Source organism: Anguilla anguilla, chromosome 3 (assembly GCF_013347855.1).
Source record: "Anguilla anguilla isolate fAngAng1 chromosome 3, fAngAng1.pri, whole genome shotgun sequence".
Classification (NCBI taxonomy): Eukaryota; Metazoa; Chordata; class Actinopteri; order Anguilliformes; family Anguillidae; genus Anguilla; species Anguilla anguilla.
In genome coordinates, this window is record NC_049203.1 from 1,227,038 (window position 1) to 1,245,291 (window position 18,254).

Consider the following 18,254-nt stretch of genomic DNA (forward strand, 5'->3'; position numbering starts at 1 on the left):
CTTTTTTTTTTCTTTTTTGCTTTCTTGTGCATAAACTAATTATGCAAAGACTTACAGCTGGCCAAGAAACTACAGAGCAGCCAATTGTCCAATTAATCTTGCTTCCCTAAAATGGGGGGGGGGGGGGGGCTATTTATAAACAGGGGTGCAATTCCTACTTGGATCACCGGATTTGGATGTAAATACCTTCAAATTAAAACTGACAGTCTGCACTTTAATCTTGTACTGATTGTTTTATTTCAAATTCAATGTGCAGGAATACAGAGCCAAAACAACAAAAACTGTGTCACTGTCAGAATACTTTTGCATTTAATAATAAATAGGTTATTATTAATAATAATAATAATAATAATAATAATAATAATAGTAATAATAATAATAAACAACGCTGATACTCACTTGCGAGCAAACATTATGATTTTATTTCTAACTGTAAAGTGGCTTATAATATAACTGTTAATCTACGCGGGTACAGAATCGGCCATTTCTTTATAACTTGTATGGTTTTCACAAATCCGTTTAGCCTGTTTCCTGCGTCTAATTTGCTGGGAATGGGATCAGAAGTTTGATATGATCTGGTGTGCTGCCTGACTGCTGTGGTGGTAGTGTCACTCCGTAGGCATTATGTACAGTACAGCCTAATCCGGGCCATAGCAACACGTATAAGTAGACACATATAACGAAACTGTATTTCTAAAATAAATATATTTAATTTCATTATTTGGCATTATGACGCTAGACACTTTTTTATTGTAAAGGCAGAAATGTAGACTAGCCGTTCTTTTTCTGCAAGATTTATATACTGTCCTTGGACAATTTAAGGGAGATTAGAGGTACTGTTCGGAGAAGGAAGCTGAAATGTGAAGTGAGGGAATTGTATCACGAACGTTCCCAGGAAGACGGTTGACGACTCGCCTGCCAGTAGTCTCCCCGATTTCTACATGAGAAACGGTCACCTTGTGATGATGTGTGCAGTGTGCAGTGTGTGTGTGTGTGTACACACCCCGCCTCTTCCCAGCTGATGCTAGCGCTGTGTCAGTTTCTATTCTGAGAGGAAGAGAGTTGAGGAAGGGGGAAAGAAGACAAGAGGGTCCGCGGGGCAGTCGGTAAACCCATGGGTGGTTGTGTGGGCAGTCATCATGATTCTTCGGGCAGTTTAAACGAAAATTCAGACGGAACCGGAGGTAGGAAACGGCACACGCACACGCGGGATCACATTTAGTTGTTAGGATAGGTTTGTGGTCAAGACAGTTTCTTTTTGTACCCGCCTTGCCGCCTCTAGTCTTCTTCGGTCGTGGTTTTTCCGTTATTGCTTGATCGCTTGCAACATTGCTTTCAGATTACGGTAGCCTGTTACGACCGGGCCTGGTGCTCCGGTAACGGACAGAGTTTCTCTTCCTCGCTGGGTTCCTGCGATGGTCATGCGGGAAGATGCACGGTGGGCTCCCGTTTTCTTTTGTCTTTATCGAACAAGTCGTTTTCCTGTTTCCTCCTGTACGATGAAACAGTTAGCCTGCATGCTGAATGTGGGTTACTGTGTTGGATTCGCGGTGCACGGTGACGTCGTGCAGAAGTGGAGCGTGTACGGTGGCATAGTTTTATTGATAAGGAAATCGATCGCTTTCAGTATAGATCATGCAGTGACAAAAACAAAACGCTTCGGCAGCGGTAGTTTCTCGTAGTGTTGTGCGATTAAAGCCGGGGGGGGGGGTGTGCTTTGTTATACATAAGCGATATTAAATAAACAGCTGACACATGAAACGTTTGCCAGCGCGAATTATTGATGATAGATGCAGTGAGGAGCGATGTTTGCCTTCGCTGAAATCAGGAAGTGGTGTCGCTGCTGCAGCGCAGTTACAGCTCCCCAAACTTCAGCGTAAACAAGAGCGGAGCTGGAAACACAACCCTGCAACACCAGCTATTTTTGCAGTATGTTTGCTACGAGCTGCAGACGATGCTCTTGGCAGAACACGTTCATCTCCCAGCTGCAGATGTCAAAACGGGTCTCAGTTTTATGGTGGGTCTAATTAAAACATACGGGCGTCACATTGGAGATATTTAACAGAGGCTATATTAGGTGATATACGCTGCTGCATTTAACATAAAATCCAGTTATTGTTTTATATTTTTAGTGTGGCAGTGCAGGATAAGTGCCTTGTTGAAGTGTACAGCTGCAATGCCCCATCTGGGAATGGAACCTGCAAACTCTGTGTTCAAGGAACAGTTCCCTAACCGTTATACGACACTGCCTGCCTCTTAGGTGTAAAAGTGCTTTGTGGAGGTTTTATTGTTCTCTTGGTGTTTTGGTCACGTGTCGTTCCTGCTGCAGTCGATATGTGCGTGTGTGAAGTTCTCCGTTGTGTCCTGGGTTACACACAGCTGCAATATGGGCTGTTTATTGTGCTTCTACTGAACAGAGAGGTTGAGCTGCTGCCGCCAAACTCCCCCTGTGGTGACATTAAAAATAATGGATGTTTTTAATGGAAAGCGGTAGATTGGTAGATTTTGATGTAACGACTTCAACAACACAAAACACAAGAGCCTTTTACCTGTTTATTGTGAAAAGGGATACTGAAAACCTGCATTACTTGGTTGGTCTGTTTGAGCATGGTATTGTGCAGTGCGTGTGTGTGCGTGTGTGTGAATGTGTATGTGTGTGTGAATGTCAGTGTCAGTGTCAGTATCTCAGTCTCAGTTTTGGAGCTACCAAGTGTAAACACCAAAAGGCATCTCTGTGTTCACTGCTTAGGTCATGTTTCACAGTCATGGCCGTTAGAGGTCCTGTTCAGTGCCTAAGATCCTCTTCTGTGACCTTTCCTCTCACACACGTCCCCACAATTCACAGAGAGGGAGTCTCTACTGACACACGTCCCCACAATTTACAGAGAGGGAGTCTTTACTGACACACATCCCCACAATTCACAGAGAGGGAGTCTTTACTGACACACATCCCCACAATTCACAGAGAGGGAGTCTTTACTGACACACATCCCCACAATTCACAGAGAGGGAATCTTTCCTCAAACACATCCCCAGTATTCACTAAGAGGAAATGAAACAAATCCACTCTTTCAGCCCTTCTCTGATGGCTGAACTGTTCCTTGCCATGCTTTGTGTTCTTACAGATGCACAGGAAGTCAGTTGCAGAACAGGAAGTCTCGTCTGGTACCAGCTACAGCAAACACGATTTGGGCTGACCACGCGCTGCATAGTTTGCATAATGTTTTTGGACAGGTCCATTTTTGGGAGTACAGTTGGGACGGCAACAGACAGCAGACCTCTGTACTTCCAAAGTGTGTTAGTGCTGTCTTGGCAACGCTTTAGAGTTAGGGTGCATAAGACACAGCATCAGTCTGCCAATAAGGGAAATGCACCATAACATTCATATATTTTAAGCTCATCTTTTATAAACTTTGGTTGCAGCTTGTGTGAATATTTTGTCCAGCGAGCAGCAGATTGAGCTGTGTGTGTAGCAGGGATCTTCTGCCTCGTCTCGGTCCTTGTCTGAATGTCAGGGCTCTTTATCGATCGGCGCAGGTCTGCACGGAAGCGCAGGTAATTGCCCTCGCTACAGTCACACAGCGGGGTGTGGCTCAGCTCAGCGTCTGCTGAAGATCCTCCTCATCCTCCTCTTCCTCACCACACCTTAGCCCTCGCCCAGTTCCGCTCCACACTGAGAGACGTCCTGCACTGGTCCGGCCTCTGCACAGAGCAGCTGGGTGGAGTGGAATTTTAGGGACTCGTTTTGAGGTTCTAACCTACAGCTTTACATCATCAATCACACATTTCTTCTTTGAGGAGGGCTCAGCTCGTATCACTCAGCTCTCAGTGCTAATTTGATGTCTTCTGAGTCCCAAATCAAAGGTAAAATGCGGTAAAATAATAAATTGTGTGAGTTAATTATTTACAGCAGCATAGTCTGGGTTTGATTGAGTAGAAGACTGTGTATTTGGCATGGAATGACTCACCCCCCCCCCCCCCCCCCTCCCGCCCCTCCAAAAACAAAATACACTGGAAATTCTTGAAATAACTTGGCCAGCAGAAGTCATGGTGTTTCTTTTGAAATTCATAAACGTAGGAAATGGCTAAAGTTTCCCCAGGGATACAGAACAGAACCTGCCCCCCCCCCCCCACCGCTGATTACAGCCTGATCACTGCTGTAAGACACGGGCCCTGGCAGAGCATCGCCACTCAGCAGGCTGAAAAGCCAGAGGGATCCTACGCTTCTTCACTCTGAATCTTTCCAGCTCCCTCCTTTTGTACTTTGTCACTTTGCAAGGCCACGACTTTCCTCCTCTTTGTGTTTGTTCTACTTCACTGTGGACGTTCAGGAGTGGGACGCTTTGAGAGCGAACAAACTGAGACGACGTGGTGTCACTCCTGCGGTACTTTCCCAGCAGCCAGGCTCTCTGCCTGCGAGATTCGCTTCGGCTCAAACTGTGTGGAGATAAGCAGAGAGGTTTTCATTCTGTGTGGTTAGAAGCCCAAATGTAATACCGTTGCAAGGCATGCTGGGAGTGCAGAATGATGTTTAAATGTGCGTATCCTTGCCCTTCCCAGGAGGCGCTGGATGAGGGAAAGGAAGTTGAAATATTTGCAGCTCTCGCTGTGATTTATTTCACGCTGAGGACTTTCTCCCATTTTCATCTCCTCCGCTTTATCCCTGGATTCAGTTTGTTTGAGAAAATCTGGTTTTAAAGGTCCCAACTGAAGCAGGCCAGTATTCCGGGGGTGCAGTGTCAACATCCTTAAAACTGCCGTGATTTGGTTGGGACTTTGCGTGGATAGACAGAGTTGGCGTACTTCTGTAGAAAGTAGTTTTCAATTAAACCAATGCACAACAGGACCTGTGGATGTTCGTGAGTAAGCGTGGCGCTATATATGTACTGTGTAGAGACATTGCTTTTGAGTTTTTCAAATAAAATTTTTTGGAAGTGTTGAGTGCAACAAAGCTTTGTAGTATCAGGGGGAGCTGCAATGTATATCCAGAAAACTTGCAGAATCTCAGCAAAACTATCTGGATGGTTAGATGGCACGCCAGGTTGGTGGAAGTATAGCTTTATTTTATTTTTGGGTGATCAGGCCCTTTAAGAGTCTCTCAGGACTCCCCTGTCATGACGGGTCAGTGATTGGTGATATTTCAGCACTGAGCACAGCAGGGGTGTTAATCTCCCTGTGGGGTGACTGTCTCAGCTGTGATTGACAGGACTCTCCCGAATACCTGCGTTCCTCTGGTCACCTGAGTGCATGATACCTGCCTTTGCTCAGTGTGAGATGCTGTGGGCTAATTTGCATGTTCAGGGACCTGTGTGTGTGTGTGTGTGTGTGTTGTAGCAGTGTGTGTGTGTGTTTATGTGCGTGCGTGTTGTGAAGTTGTGTGCATGTGTGTGTTATAACTGTGTGTATGTGTGTGCGTGCCTGTGTGTAGAAGGTTCTCAGGTGTCAGCCTGACCTACAGCAGGTCTGTGGTGCGCCCCTGACCTACAGCAGGTCTGTGGTGCGCCCCTGAGCTGCAGCAGGTCTGTGGTGCGCCCCTGAGCTGCAGCAGGTCTGTGGTGCGCCCCTGAGCTGCAGCAGGTCTGTGGTGCGCCCCTGAGCTGCAGCAGGTCTGTGGTGCGCCCCTGACCTACAGCAGGTCTGTGGTGCGCCCCTGAGCTGCAGCAGGTCTGTGGTGCGCCCCTGAGCTGCAGCAGGTCTGTGGTGCGCCCCTGAGCTGCAGCATGTCTGTGGTGCGCCCCTGAGCTGCAGCAGGTCTGTGGTGCGCCCCTGAGCTGCAGCAGGTCTGTGGTGCGCCCCTGAGCTGCAGCAGCAGGGGTCCGGTTTCCTGTTGGCTTCGTCGCTGTGAGGAAGTGTGGGGGGGGGGGGGGGGGGTCAACGCAACCCTTTAAACCACAGACAGACTTTCAGTAATACACTCTGTTTGTGTATGTGTGTGTGTGTGTGTGTGTGTGTGTGTGTGTGCGCGTGCGTGCGCGTGCGTGCGCGTGCGTGCGTGTGTGTGTGTGGCCAGTTAAGCAGCTCCTTCTCCTTCAGCTTTAAATATTCATAGGAGGGAAAATCTAGTGCCTCAGCATTATGAACATATTTACAGTTTTATTTGAAATGTTGAAAGCATCCCACAGGGGCCTACTGGACGTCTGCAGCTGTCTTAGGTGAGCTGCCAGGCAGGTTTGCTGTGGATAGATGTTAAAGTGGACAGTCTCAGGTTAGCCGAACTGGGCAATGCTGTTGTATGTTCAGCACACAGAACGTTAGCGTGAAGTCAAGGCTGTTTGCTGGGCCCACTAAATAAAACGTGTTCGAAGGACAGTTCTTATTGATTTTTCTTTTCAGCCCTAAGATAAATAATGCAGTGATGTGGCCTTTTACTGAAACCAGGATGGTTTGAAAACAGCCTAGGTCTTAGGCCTGATCATATATCCCTGTGTGTGTGTGTGTGTGTGTGTGTGTGTACGTGCGTGCATGTGTGTGTGCAGTGCAGTTTGTGCTCTCTAAACTCCAGCTGTTTGTCTCTCATCACAACACAGGGCTGTGACTCTCTGAAACAGTGAAATGAGTGTGAAACTGTGTGAAATGAGTGTGACACTGCAGGGTTTGAGGACAGAGAAATGACGTAGTATCAGTCCCCACTGCCAATTACACTGCAGTAATTATCCAGGTTTCTGGGCACAGGAGAGGTCATTCAGTACACATACACATGCATGCACACGCACACACACACACACACACACATGCATGCATGCACACACTCACACACACACATACACACTCACACACACACACCCAGACACACACACACACACACACACACACACACTCTATACACGCACACACAGTACAGTTACAGTCACTTGCTTTTCGGGGAGAGACTGGCTCTTTAAATTGTGCATCCAGATGGTGGTCATTTGGGTTCTTGTGAAACAGAAATCCACACATTTTAACCTTCCAAAGACGTGGCACCATTTCAGCCTGCCCCCGAGTTCTAAACTACTTACTGGCTGTCACTCCAGCATAGGTGCTGTGGGCCAGAAGTGTGCGGTCCAAGAGACTACATTTCCCACAAACCCCTGACGACCGTTTTGGCCTATTGCAGCTGATCTTAAAGTGTTAGACACTGGTGATGTACTAGTGGTAGTGTGGGGGGGAATGAGAAGGCTAAGCCCTTATGGCTGATTGATAACCTGTGTTTCTGTGAGGCTTAGCGCAGATGAATGGCGATGCAGATCCAGAGTGTGAATGCTGGGAGATGGCTGCAGATGAATGGACCTTTGATTTTCCACTTTATTACTCTTGTATAAGTGTGTAGAGCCCATCCATCTTCTGACACATTTAATGTAGCCTATTACAGTTTAACATGGGCTGAATCACAGCTGCCTCGGGCGTTCATAAGCGCATGGACTTCCTGCATGCCACTCAGAAATGTGTGTTAGCTGGTGTGTGTGTGTGCGTGTATAGAGTGTGTGTGTGTGTGTGTGTGTGTGTGTGTGTGTGTGTGTGTGTGTGTGTGTGTGTGTGTGTGCGTGCGTGCGTGTGAGTGTGTGTGTGTGTGCGTGCGTGTATAGAGTGTGTCTGTGTGTCTGTGTGTGTGTCTGTGTGTGTGTGCGTGTATAGAGTGTGTGTGTGTGTGTGTCTGTGTGTGCGTGTGTGTGTGTGCGTGTATAGAGTGTGTGTGTGTGTGTGTCTGTGTGTGTGCGTGCGTGTGTGTGTGTGTGTGTGCGTGTATAGAGTGTGTGTGTGTCTGTGTGTGTGTGCGTGTGTCTGTGTGTCTGTGTGTGTGTGCGTGTATAGAGTGTGTGTGTGTGTGTGTCTGTGTGTGTGCGTGTGCGTGTGTCTGTGTGTGTGTGTGTGCGTGTATAGAGTGTGTGTGTGTGTGTGTGTCTGTGTGTGTGTGCGTGCCTGTGTTGGTGCTGTTGGAGGAAAGATAGATTGGCCTGCCCAGCTCATTGTCCTCAAACCTGGGCACATACGCACTGAAACGCGTTCTCTCCGGAAGACTTACACTTTTTGGGATGGTCTCCATCGTAAAACTGGCTATCAGTCCAAAGACATTACAGTTCCGAACGTTGTTCTACTGCAGCTAGCATTCGTTTCGATTGGCCGTGTGTGGATGCAGCTGAACTTTGTTCGTCTTAACAGTAACGACAAGACAGGACTCCCGTCTCTATGAACAGTGTGTCTCTATTCTGATTAGGGCCAATCGCAGAGCTGATGATGATTCAGTCACATGACTGAGTGAAAACAGGACACGCTGCTAACTAGTTCAGCACTTTTACTGACACGCATCTCCAGTCACTTCCTGTCCAGAGCTCTCGCTGAATCAGTTATTCGTCAGTGTCCTCGTGGTTGCGTGGGCCCAATTTGTTTATCGCACAGGTTTCTGTCTTACATCACTTCCTGTGCCATCTGACCCTGTTGATATAGAGTCCTCCGGCCTTTTCCTGTTCTCCTGCTGGGATGGTTCAGGAGCCACTGTCTGTAGTACCATGTGTGTTTGGGTTTTTTTTTGTGGATTTGGAGATGGAAAGACTCATCCCTGGTGGGCGGCCAGAATAGTCTCAGAATCACATCTCAACATTTTCCCCAAACTGCTGTCTTTGACAAGTGACCTGGGGAAGGAATTTGGTGGAACACCACCAGAGATTCACTACATTTCCTACAGTCTGTAGTCATTTAATGTAACCTGGGGAAGGAGTTTGATGGGGCATCACCAGAGATTCAGTTATACATGTTTAATAAATTATGCATGTCACATAAGAACATTGAGGCACATATCAACTGAACAGCCTTGAGCTGTGTGCTGCATGGAGACCTGAATTTTAAAGGGTTTGTGGGGACCTGGTGTATGGTGTAGCTGTAGGCTAACAGACATGAATCAGCTAAACTAGCAAGTTGTGTAACTATGTGTGTGGGTGTGTGCGTCTGTGTGTGTGTGTGTGTGCTCAGGTATGTATGTGGGTGTGTGTGTCCGTGTGTGTGTGTGTGGGTGTTCAGGTATGTGTGTGGGTGTGTCCGTGTGTGTGTGTGTGTTCAGGTATGTGTGTGTGTGTGTGTGTGTGTGTTCAGGTATGTGTGTGGGTGTGTGTGTCCAGGTATGTGTGTGTGTGTGTGTGTGTGTGTGTGTGTTCAGGTATGTGTGTGGGTGTGTGTCCAGGTATGTGTGTGTGAGTGTGTGTGTGTGTTGTGGCAGTGCTGAATGTGACAGACAGTGAAGCTCACTGACAGCGTGGGAAGAATCAGCTCAGCCTGACGGCGGTTTCACACAATCTGACTTGTGGGGACGGTGTGACCCAGCGCTCCTGTCCCTCAGTCACGCCCGTCTGGCCGCCAGATGCTGATTGAATTAAAGAGACGGTGTGAGGTTCGAGGGTTCTGCTGGAGCGTGATCCGGGCTCTGTGGTGGTGTACGGGACCCGGGAGGGCCTGGGCCAGGCTGGCGGCTCTGCAGGTTTGGAACTCGCCTGGAAAAGATGCAGATTTTCCTCGCGAACGTCCCCTGCGCATCAGCGCATGCAGATGTGCCCCAGACAGGAAAGCAAAACCTCGGAGAGAGGTAACTGCTGACACACGCAACGCGTGGAAATACACGTTTAATTTGCATTCGGTAAAAAAAAAACTCGAGGTACTCTGTGGGTTTAATTTCCTGATGAAGCCACCCAAGGGGTCCTATTAGGAGTAGCACTGTTCTCACTCTAACCCCTGGTGCATATGACAGGAAAGTGTGTGTGCGTATGTGTGTGCGTGTGTATGTGTGTGCGTGTGTGCGTGTGTGTGTGTCTATATCTGTGTGTGTGTGTATGTGTATGCGTGTGTGTGTGCGTGTGTGTCTATATCTGTGTGTGTGCGTGTGTGTGTACATGTGTACATGTAGTATACACTACATGGTCAAAAGTATGTCTACATCTGACATTCAACATCTCATCCAAAATTATGGGCATTAATATGGCGTTGGTCCACCCTTTGCTGCTATAACAACCTCCAACTTTCTGGGAAGTCTTTATACTAGATGTTGGAGCATTGCTGCAGGGATTTACTATCATTCAGCCAGAAGAGCATTAGTGAGGTTGGGCACTGATTAGGCCTGGCTTGCAGTTGGCTTTCCAATTGATCCCAGAGGTGTTGGATGGGGTTGAGGTCAGGGCTCTGTGCAGGCCAGTCAAGTTCTTCCACACCGATCTGGACAAAACCATTTATATATGGACCTCACTGTGTGCCTGAGCGCATTGTCACGCTGAAACAGGAACAGGTCTTCCCGTATATAATGTATGTGTGTGTGTCTGTTTGTGTGTGTGTAGTATATGTGTGTGTGTGTGTGTGTGTGTGTGTGTGTGGCTCTCTCTCTCAGGAGATGTGGCCTGCCCCTGTGGTAGTGCTGAATTCCCAATCCGGAATGTGCTTCCGGTGGGAGTGGCCCCGGAGCGCTGGGGTTTGTCTGGAGAAGCAGGGGTGTGTGGCGAAGGCTGGCAGACACAGCGAGAGGCTATTGCTCCAGTCTCGTCTCTAATGGCAGCTGCGTGTAGCGCTGTTACACCTCTCCTCTCAGAGACAGACAGTGGGGTATAATGGGCAAGGAACTGGGCTGTAGCCTTGAGAAAGAAATGTCATGTAGCGTGATTAGGCTAGGAGGAGCTACATGGCGGTAATGTAGCGTGATTAGGCTAGGAGGTGCTAAATGGCGGTAATGTAGTGTGATTACACTGGGAGGTGCTAAATGGCGGTAATGTAGTGTGATTACACTGGGAGGTGCTGCTGTCCGTGCAGGCAGGGCCACGATGGCGGGTTAGCTGTTAGCTACCTCATGCGGGCTGGTATCGGGGAGCTGGGTTTGTTTCTCCAGCTCATTATAATTGCATTTGTAATGAAACTGATATCCTGTATCGAAATCCATCTCCATCCACCCACTCAGACACATTACTGCACATCCCTGTGCACCGGTCACAGTGACAGTGTTCTGGTGTGCGTGTGTGTGTGTGTGTGTGTGTATGTGTGTGTGTTTCTGTAGCGATGATCTGTAGGGTATCAGTGTTGGGTGAGGGAAGGGAAAAGGAGACTCATGCTGGCTCACACGCACGCACACACACACACACACACGCTCACGCCAGTACCATCCCTCTCACACTGCACTACAGAAAGCCTTGCTTTTCTCACAGGAAACAGGAAGTATTTGCCATGTCCTGTAACTCAGCTACTCCCTGTAAGATTCCCTGATTAACTGTGCTGATGCTAACAGAGCCCAGTTATGTGGGTTATGAGTGTGTTTTAATGGCTGTGCCCCCCCTGCCCCCCCCCCCCCCCCCCCCCCCACCCCGTTGCAGTGGCTCTGGGGCGGAACCAGCCCCTGAAGCGGGACAAGCCCAAATGGAAGAGCGACTACCCCATGACGGACGGGCAGCTGCGGAGCAAGCGCGATGAATTCTGGGACACGGCGCCGGCCTTCGAGGGCCGCAAGGAGATCTGGGACGCGCTCAAGGCCGCCGCCCACGCCTTCGAGAGCGGCGACCACGAGCTGGCGCAGGCCATCATCGACGGGGCGAGCATCACGCTGCCGCACGGTACTGCCGCCGCCGGAGTCCGCCGGGGTCCGCCGGGGTCCGCTACACCTGTCTGTACCTGTCTGCAGCTGCCTACACCTGTCTGTACCTGTCTGCGCCTGCCTGTACCTGTCTGCGCCTGTCTGTACCTGTCTGTACCTGTCTGCGCCTGCCTACACCTGCTACACCTGTGTGCACCTGCTACACCTGTCTATACCTGCTCCACCTGTCTGCATCTGTCTATATCTGCTCCACTGAGATTGGGGAAAGCAGTCTTTGCCCCCTTAGCATGGGAGCAGGTACCTTCAGGTGAAGGGGCTAAGGGGCTAAGGGGCTCTGTACCTGTCTATACCTGCTACACCTGCTACACCTGTCTGTACCTGTGTGCACCTGCTACACCTGTCTATACCTGCTACACCTTTCTGCGCCTGCCTATACCTGTCTGTACCTGTCTATACCTGCTACACCTTTCTGCGCCTGCTACACCTGTGTATACCTGTCTATACCTGCTCCACCTTTCTGCGCCTGCCTATACCTGTCTGTACCTGTCTATACCTGCTACACCTTTCTGCGCCTGCTACACCTATCTATACCTGCTCCACCTGTCTGCATCTGTCTATATCTGCTCCACTGAGATTGGGGAAAGCAGTCTTTGCCCCCTTAGCATGGGAGCAGGTACCTTCAGGTGAAGGGGCTAAGGGGCTAAGGGGCTCTTCTGGGGTGGAGTTAGGTGTGCTGGGAGATTTTGATTCCCCTGCCTGAGGCTTACCTGATATGCTAATGCATAAATCCAGACTGTGTGACTGGAAAGCATAAGTTAGTATTGCCCCTAAGTTCCCAGAATCCCTCAGTCAGGCCCTAATGTAGTCATGCAGGTTGGCGATGCTGAAAGATATTCTATCCCATTCCCCGAGCGGTTTCTCTAATATTTGCATTGCAAGAGGAAAACGTGTATTTTCCGAGGTTGTATGTCACTGGAGCGGAGCTGACTGAGTTTTGGGATTTTTGGCTGTGTTACGGCGTCGTTGTTTATATCGCCGGGGCCTTCTGTAGTTCAGAAACTTTACTCTGGAGCACGTGACGGCTTCGTGTGCTGTAAATTTTATTCTGAATTCTGAGTGTTTTATTGCTTCACGCTGAAGGGTTTGAAGCGGATTGAAGTGCTGAAGCAGGAGATATAAGTTATGAATATTAATGCCTCTCAGCCCTGGCGAAGGCATTTGTTATTCCTGAACAAGCTCTGTTTTTAAAGGAGACAGTGCTGCAGATGAGGTCACATTTTAACAGCTTTCCTCCCCTGTCTTCCTTTACTGCACTAAATTGTAATTGTGGGCGTGTCCCGTTGCAGTGACTTCCTGTCTGTCTGGAAGGACTCCTCAAAGCACCACACCCACAGATAAACTCACACATCCCCCCACCTCAGACCCCACAGATAAACACATATACCCCCCCCCCCCACCGCAGAACCCCACAGATAAACACATACCCCCCCCCCCCCCACCTCAGACCCCACAGAACAAACGTGGAGCAGGTGTCAGTCTGGCCCTCATTTTCTTGTGCAGACTTCAGTCGATCTTTTTTCTTTTTTCTTTTTCCTTTTGTTGTTGTTGTTTTATTGTTCTTGGTCTAGTTCCACTGCTCTGGGTTTGTCCAGGTCAGACGAGGTGAGCCACGCCCGAATTGTGCAATCGCTCCTCACATCGTGCTAAGCGCACATCGTGCTAAACGTGTAGCCGAGCGGTGCTGCAGGTTGGGTCCCCGTGGCAACAGCTTCGCGAGCGAGCTCCCAGAATGCTCTCTGTCTGCCGCCACGCTGCTGAGTGCTGCGGGAAGCCCACTGCGACTTCCTGTCCTGGTCTGCAGTTCCACAGGATGTGCACCGAGCCACAGGATGTGCACCGAGCCACAGGATGTGCACTGAGCCGTTTTTCAGGTTGAATTTGCGATCCAGCCCTTCCCCCACTGTCGGCCCGATCCACCACCTGGACCTGGTTATCGCACCCCTGCCATGGTTACTGTTGCTAACAATATATTTGTTAGCAACAGTAGCCCACATTTCCATTTACACTGTGTCTCCTGAATCCAGATGTCTGTGTGAAAGTGTGTGTGTGAGTGTATGTGTGTGTGTGGTTCTCGTGCCAATATTGTCTAAATGCTGTCACCCTAAACCCTAAGGATCAGGGCAGTGTTCGGTTCATGAAGCCTGTTGGCTGCCCATCTACCCCCGTTTATTTCCATAGATGTGGGTGGTCACTCAGTATCCTTCAGGTTCTCCCACTCTCTCTCACTTTCTCTCTCTCTCTCTCTCCCCATCTCTTTTTCTCTCTCCTCTCTCATATCCCCTCTCTCTCTCTTTCTCTCTCCTCTCTCTCTCTCTCAGGGGTAAAGGGCTTTTCTGTGCATGCAGTATATTGGATGCACGGTCGGTGATGTGCTGGGCATGTTGGTGCTTTAGAGAGCCCTGTGGTTTTGCTGCTGTAGGAAGCTGTCAGGCGTGGTTCATGGCTCTGTGTGCAGACAGTAATGCCTGAATGCAGTTGGAAGCTGTCAGGCGTGGTTCATGGCTCTGTGTGCAGACAGTAATGCCTGAATGCAGTTGGAAGCTGTCAGGCGTGGTTTATCGCTCTGTGTGCAGACAGTAATGCCTGAATGCTGTAGGAAGCTGTCAGGTGTGGTTCATCTCTCTGTGTGCAGACAGTAATGCCTGTGCAGGGTGAGCAGGTGTGAGGAGCTCTGAGAGGTGTGACATGCTTCTTCTCTTTTTTTCTCACCTCTCCTTATTTCCACTGGTGCATTGTGGGCCACTTGCCTGTCAGCTAGCAGGTCTGATCGATAGGAGGGCATTCAGTGGAACCCTGGCATACAGGAGACTGCAAGTCCGGCTCTGATCGACCCAGCAGTCAGCCCCTGGCCAGGCAGGGCACGGGCAATAGATAAAGCATCTCCTCTGTGCCTTTTAGCCCACTTAAAGGCTGGAGTCTACCCTTCCCATGAGCCCTCAGTGAGCCATCACTCTCCTGTGACATCACAGTAGAGAGCAAGAGAGAGCAGAGGGCAGCATCGCAGTGATTGGCTAAAGAATTACTGAGAGTTATAGTAGTGTTGTGTGTCTGTGCGGGTGTGTGTGTGTGTGTGTGTGAGAGGGCGAGAGAGAGAGAGAGTGCTTTGTATGTTTATGTGAGTCTCTTGCTGCTTTAAAAGCAACATAAAACATTAAGCATTAAGCCATGCATTTGGACAAATACTATATACGTAAACAGGAATAAACAGGAATTGTATGATTTGAAGACTGAGAAATTGAAATGTTTCCTTTGTGTCTCTATCAGCTGTTTGCCTGCATACCAACATCCAGCTGATGTTAGAGACATCACACACCTCACAGCATGTGTTACAGACGCTAATAAACGCAGAGCAGTTATAGCATTCCAATACAGCGCGTGAGAGTGTGTGTGTGTGCGCGCGCACGCGTGTATGTGTGTGTGTACAGGTGTGTGTTTATGAGAGTGCCTGTGTTCAAGTAAACTGTAATTGCTATATAATGTAATAAATAAAGTACCTGACAGACCACACAGTTCACAGCTGTCCCCTGACCCTCCTGCTCTCAGTGTACCTGTTCATTACCTGCCGTCTCAGGCCAGCTGAGACCAGCACCGTGCTCGAGCCTGTAACTGTGTGCAATAAGAGAGATGTCAGGCCCTTCCCATGATTCCCTGTTCCTCTCGGTATGAACGGTGGATTTATAGGTGGTTGGAAATCATCTGTTGAATCTAATTATTCACGTGGGACCCAGAGAAATGCCGTACTCTGAACGTTCCGAAATGTCAGAGATGGGCGGGAAAGTACCGCGAACAGTAATAGCGGTATCCTCTCTGCTCTGATTGGGCGACGCCCCTGCGCAGCGTGAAAGTGAAAAGGGGAACTGTGGGTAATGATGCAGGCTCAGGCTCACGCGCGGGAGCCTTCGCAGTTAGTCCTCATGGGATGCTTTTTACAGGAAGAGAGAAACGTCTTCAGAACTCTGCGTGTAGACATTAGGGAGTGGTGCCATCTAGTGGCCAGTTGTGTTGTTGTTTTTTCTCCCTTTATGACGGTCAAAGGTTTCCAGCAACAGTCAGAATTTTTACAGAGAGATGAAGAGTGCCAAGAGAGTAGGAATTTAGGTACGGCTGTCAAAACACCAGGTGCTCCTTCTTATATGAGCTGTGGTCTCTACAAGGCCCCGCCCCACCATAATATTAGGACAGGCACTCAGATTTAAGCGGTTACTTTTTAAATCTGAGACAGTTGAGCGAAGGGTCAGTGCTGTGAGCATGGAGATGGATGTCTGATCCCACGCTGGGGAGCTGGCTGCTGTTTTGTGGTGCAAATTCTTTATTTTATTTCAATTTTTGTGAGAAGCGTATTTTTGTTGAAAAGCGTAGTCATGGGAAAGATTTTTGGGGAATCGGAGCCCTCTCTGTTAATCGCTGTGATGTGAGACTGCGTCTGGCCCGAAGCTTCCAGCTCATTCCGTCTCCCAGCGGCGACCCAGAGGGGCCTGCGCTCCCATCAGGACGAAGGCCCCTGACCTTTGACCCTGTGTGTGACCTGTCCAGAACACAGTACATTACAGAATATTAGATTACAGTAAAATACAGCTCCCTGGACCTCTGTACCAGGCTGCTGTTTCTCAGTAAGCTGCAGTGAGCTCATATGTTATTTGAGAATATAAGACTATATTTGCAATTCATAAACTTGTAACAAAGTTAGAATAAACAGTATTGCGCAGCTCTAATTTAAACCGATCCTTTTCAAAGGTCTATGTGGTGTTTGATGATGACGACGATTGTTTTCGATGACGCGGTGTGAAGATGATGATGATGTGGGCCGCACTCTGACCTCTGACGGCCCCGCCCCCTTCCCCAGGTGCCCTGACGGAGTGCTACGACGAGCTGGGCAACAGGTATCAGGTGCCCATCTACTGCCTGGCCCCGCCCGTCAACACGATCGAGGAGAAGAGTGAGCTGAGCGAGCTGGACGCGCGGGACGTCCCGGAGCCCCCCCCGCCGGACTCGGGCCAGGAGTGCCTGCTCCGCCTGCGCCTCTCCAGCGGGCGCGACCTGCGGCTGCCCGTGCGCTCCACCGACTCCGTGCTGCACATGAAGCTCCGCCTCCAGGCCCAGGAGGGCGTGGCCGCCGCCGCCCAGCGCTGGTTCTTCTCCGGGCGGCCGCTCACCGACCGGATGAGCCTGGAGGAGCTGCACATCTCCTGGGACTACGTGGTGCAGGTGATCGTCAGCCAGCCCCCGCCCCCGCCCCCGCCCCCGCAGAACCCCACGCCCGTGGAGAACTAGCGCCCCCTACAGGCTGGGGCGGGGCAAGACTGCGGGACCCCGGGGCTCAGGGTTTTGACTTTATTACTGATACTCCTGTTTTCAGCCTTTTTTGGAATTTTGCTTCGTTTTATTTTTTTGAACCTTTCTTCTCCTCCTCACTCACACCCCTCCTTTCTCTTTGTTCTAAACCGTGGGTGCATACGTGCCCCCCTCAGGACACCAGAAATCAGGAGGGGGTGTGGGCGTGGGGGGAGGGGTATGCTTGGAGGGGGCCCACACCTGTTTTTTTACCTGCTTTCAGGAAGCCCATCTTTGTGTTTTATTTGTTGCTGTTGTGTTTTTGAGGAGAAGTGAACAACCAAAAAAGTCTTTAAAAAGTTAACAGTAAAAGAGAGCGGGGATAAGTGGGCATCATGTGACTATTAAAAAAGACTTTTAAAAAATCTTTGACAAGTTTTCACTACTCAGATCAGCTACTCCTCTGAAAGGGAAGACTGTTCACGCGAGCTGATCCTTCGTTATCTCATTTCTTCTGGAGCCAGTGTTCCTGAAAGGGCAAATGTTCACAGCACAAGGAGAGCAGGCATCAATCAGGGCCTGTTGATCCCAACTTATTTCTGCTTTGAAGGGGGGTGGGCCGGGGGGTGTGGGGGGTGCAGGGGCGGGGCGGGGAGGGGTGGGGGTGGGGGGGTGGTCAGGACTGCAGTAATAACTCGTCTACAGTACAGACTGTGTGAACTCCTCACCACCGAGGCATGCTGGGATATGCAGTTCTGGGCAAGTCTGCTGTTGGACTCCAGGTATAAGGGCCCAGCACAGTGTGTGTGTGTGTGTGTGTGAGACTGTAAGAGTGTATGACTGAATGAATGTGTATTAGTGGAGTGTACGACTGAATGAATGTGTGAATTTATGAATGTGGGAGTGCATGAATTTATGAATGTGTGGGTGTACCAGACTGGCACAGTACGCATGCTGGCCTGCAGTCAGATGTACGGATGGACGGAGGGATGGATGGATGGATGGATGGAGCACTGTGAAAGTAGCCTTTGAATGGACGGAATGCAACCCTTTCACACGCCCCTACTAGTGTGTGTTTTTCTTTTATATATTTTCTAATGATTTTTAAAGTGTTAAGGCAAAAGGTCTGTACGGGGGGGGCGAAACACAGAATGTCTATGCCACATATAATATTGCATATTTCAGCATTTGAAAATGTGCAGAAGTAAACGGATCAATATTTCCACTCTGCCTCGTTTCAGTCTTTCATTTCCATCCGAGTGATATTTCTGGAGTTTTAACCCTAACCCTAACCTTCCTCTGGAGTTGTCTCTGAGACACGCTTAGTGAGAGGGGTTTTAAACTGTTTATTATATCTGTGTTTTATTACATGCTTCATGCCATGGGATGGTTT

At 49.4% G+C, this 18,254-nt stretch overlaps 1 protein-coding gene across 2 annotated transcripts; it reads left to right on the forward strand.

The window, feature by feature from the left end:
* Nucleotides 1-944: 944 nt before the first annotated feature.
* Nucleotides 945-17,487, forward strand: LOC118223876 (ubiquitin domain-containing protein 2-like). Of its 2 annotated transcripts, none has more exons than XM_035410894.1 (3): nt 945-1,184; nt 11,313-11,549; nt 16,434-17,487. In XM_035410894.1, the coding sequence occupies exons 1-3, from the start codon at nt 1,115-1,117 to the stop codon at nt 16,859-16,861; spliced, it is 735 nt and encodes a 244-aa protein (XP_035266785.1). In that variant the 5' UTR covers nt 945-1,114; the 3' UTR covers nt 16,862-17,487. The 2 variants fall into 2 exon arrangements, with proteins under 2 accessions (XP_035266785.1, XP_035266786.1); XM_035410895.1 differs by lacking the exon at nt 945-1,184 and adding an exon at nt 1,277-1,438.
* Nucleotides 17,488-18,254: the final 767 nt, after the last annotated feature.

Excerpts from the sequence above, each read along its gene's own strand:
- LOC118223876 (XM_035410894.1), top strand. The coding sequence starts at position 1,115 with ATGGGTGGTTGTGTGGGCAGTCATCATGATTCTTCGGGCAGTTTAAAC. Across the intron at positions 1,185-11,312 it reads AAATTCAGACGGAACCGGAG|TGGCTCTGGGGCGGAACCAG; the intron begins GTAGGAAACGGC and ends ACCCCGTTGCAG. Across the intron at positions 11,550-16,433 it reads GAGCATCACGCTGCCGCACG|GTGCCCTGACGGAGTGCTAC; the intron begins GTACTGCCGCCG and ends CCCCTTCCCCAG.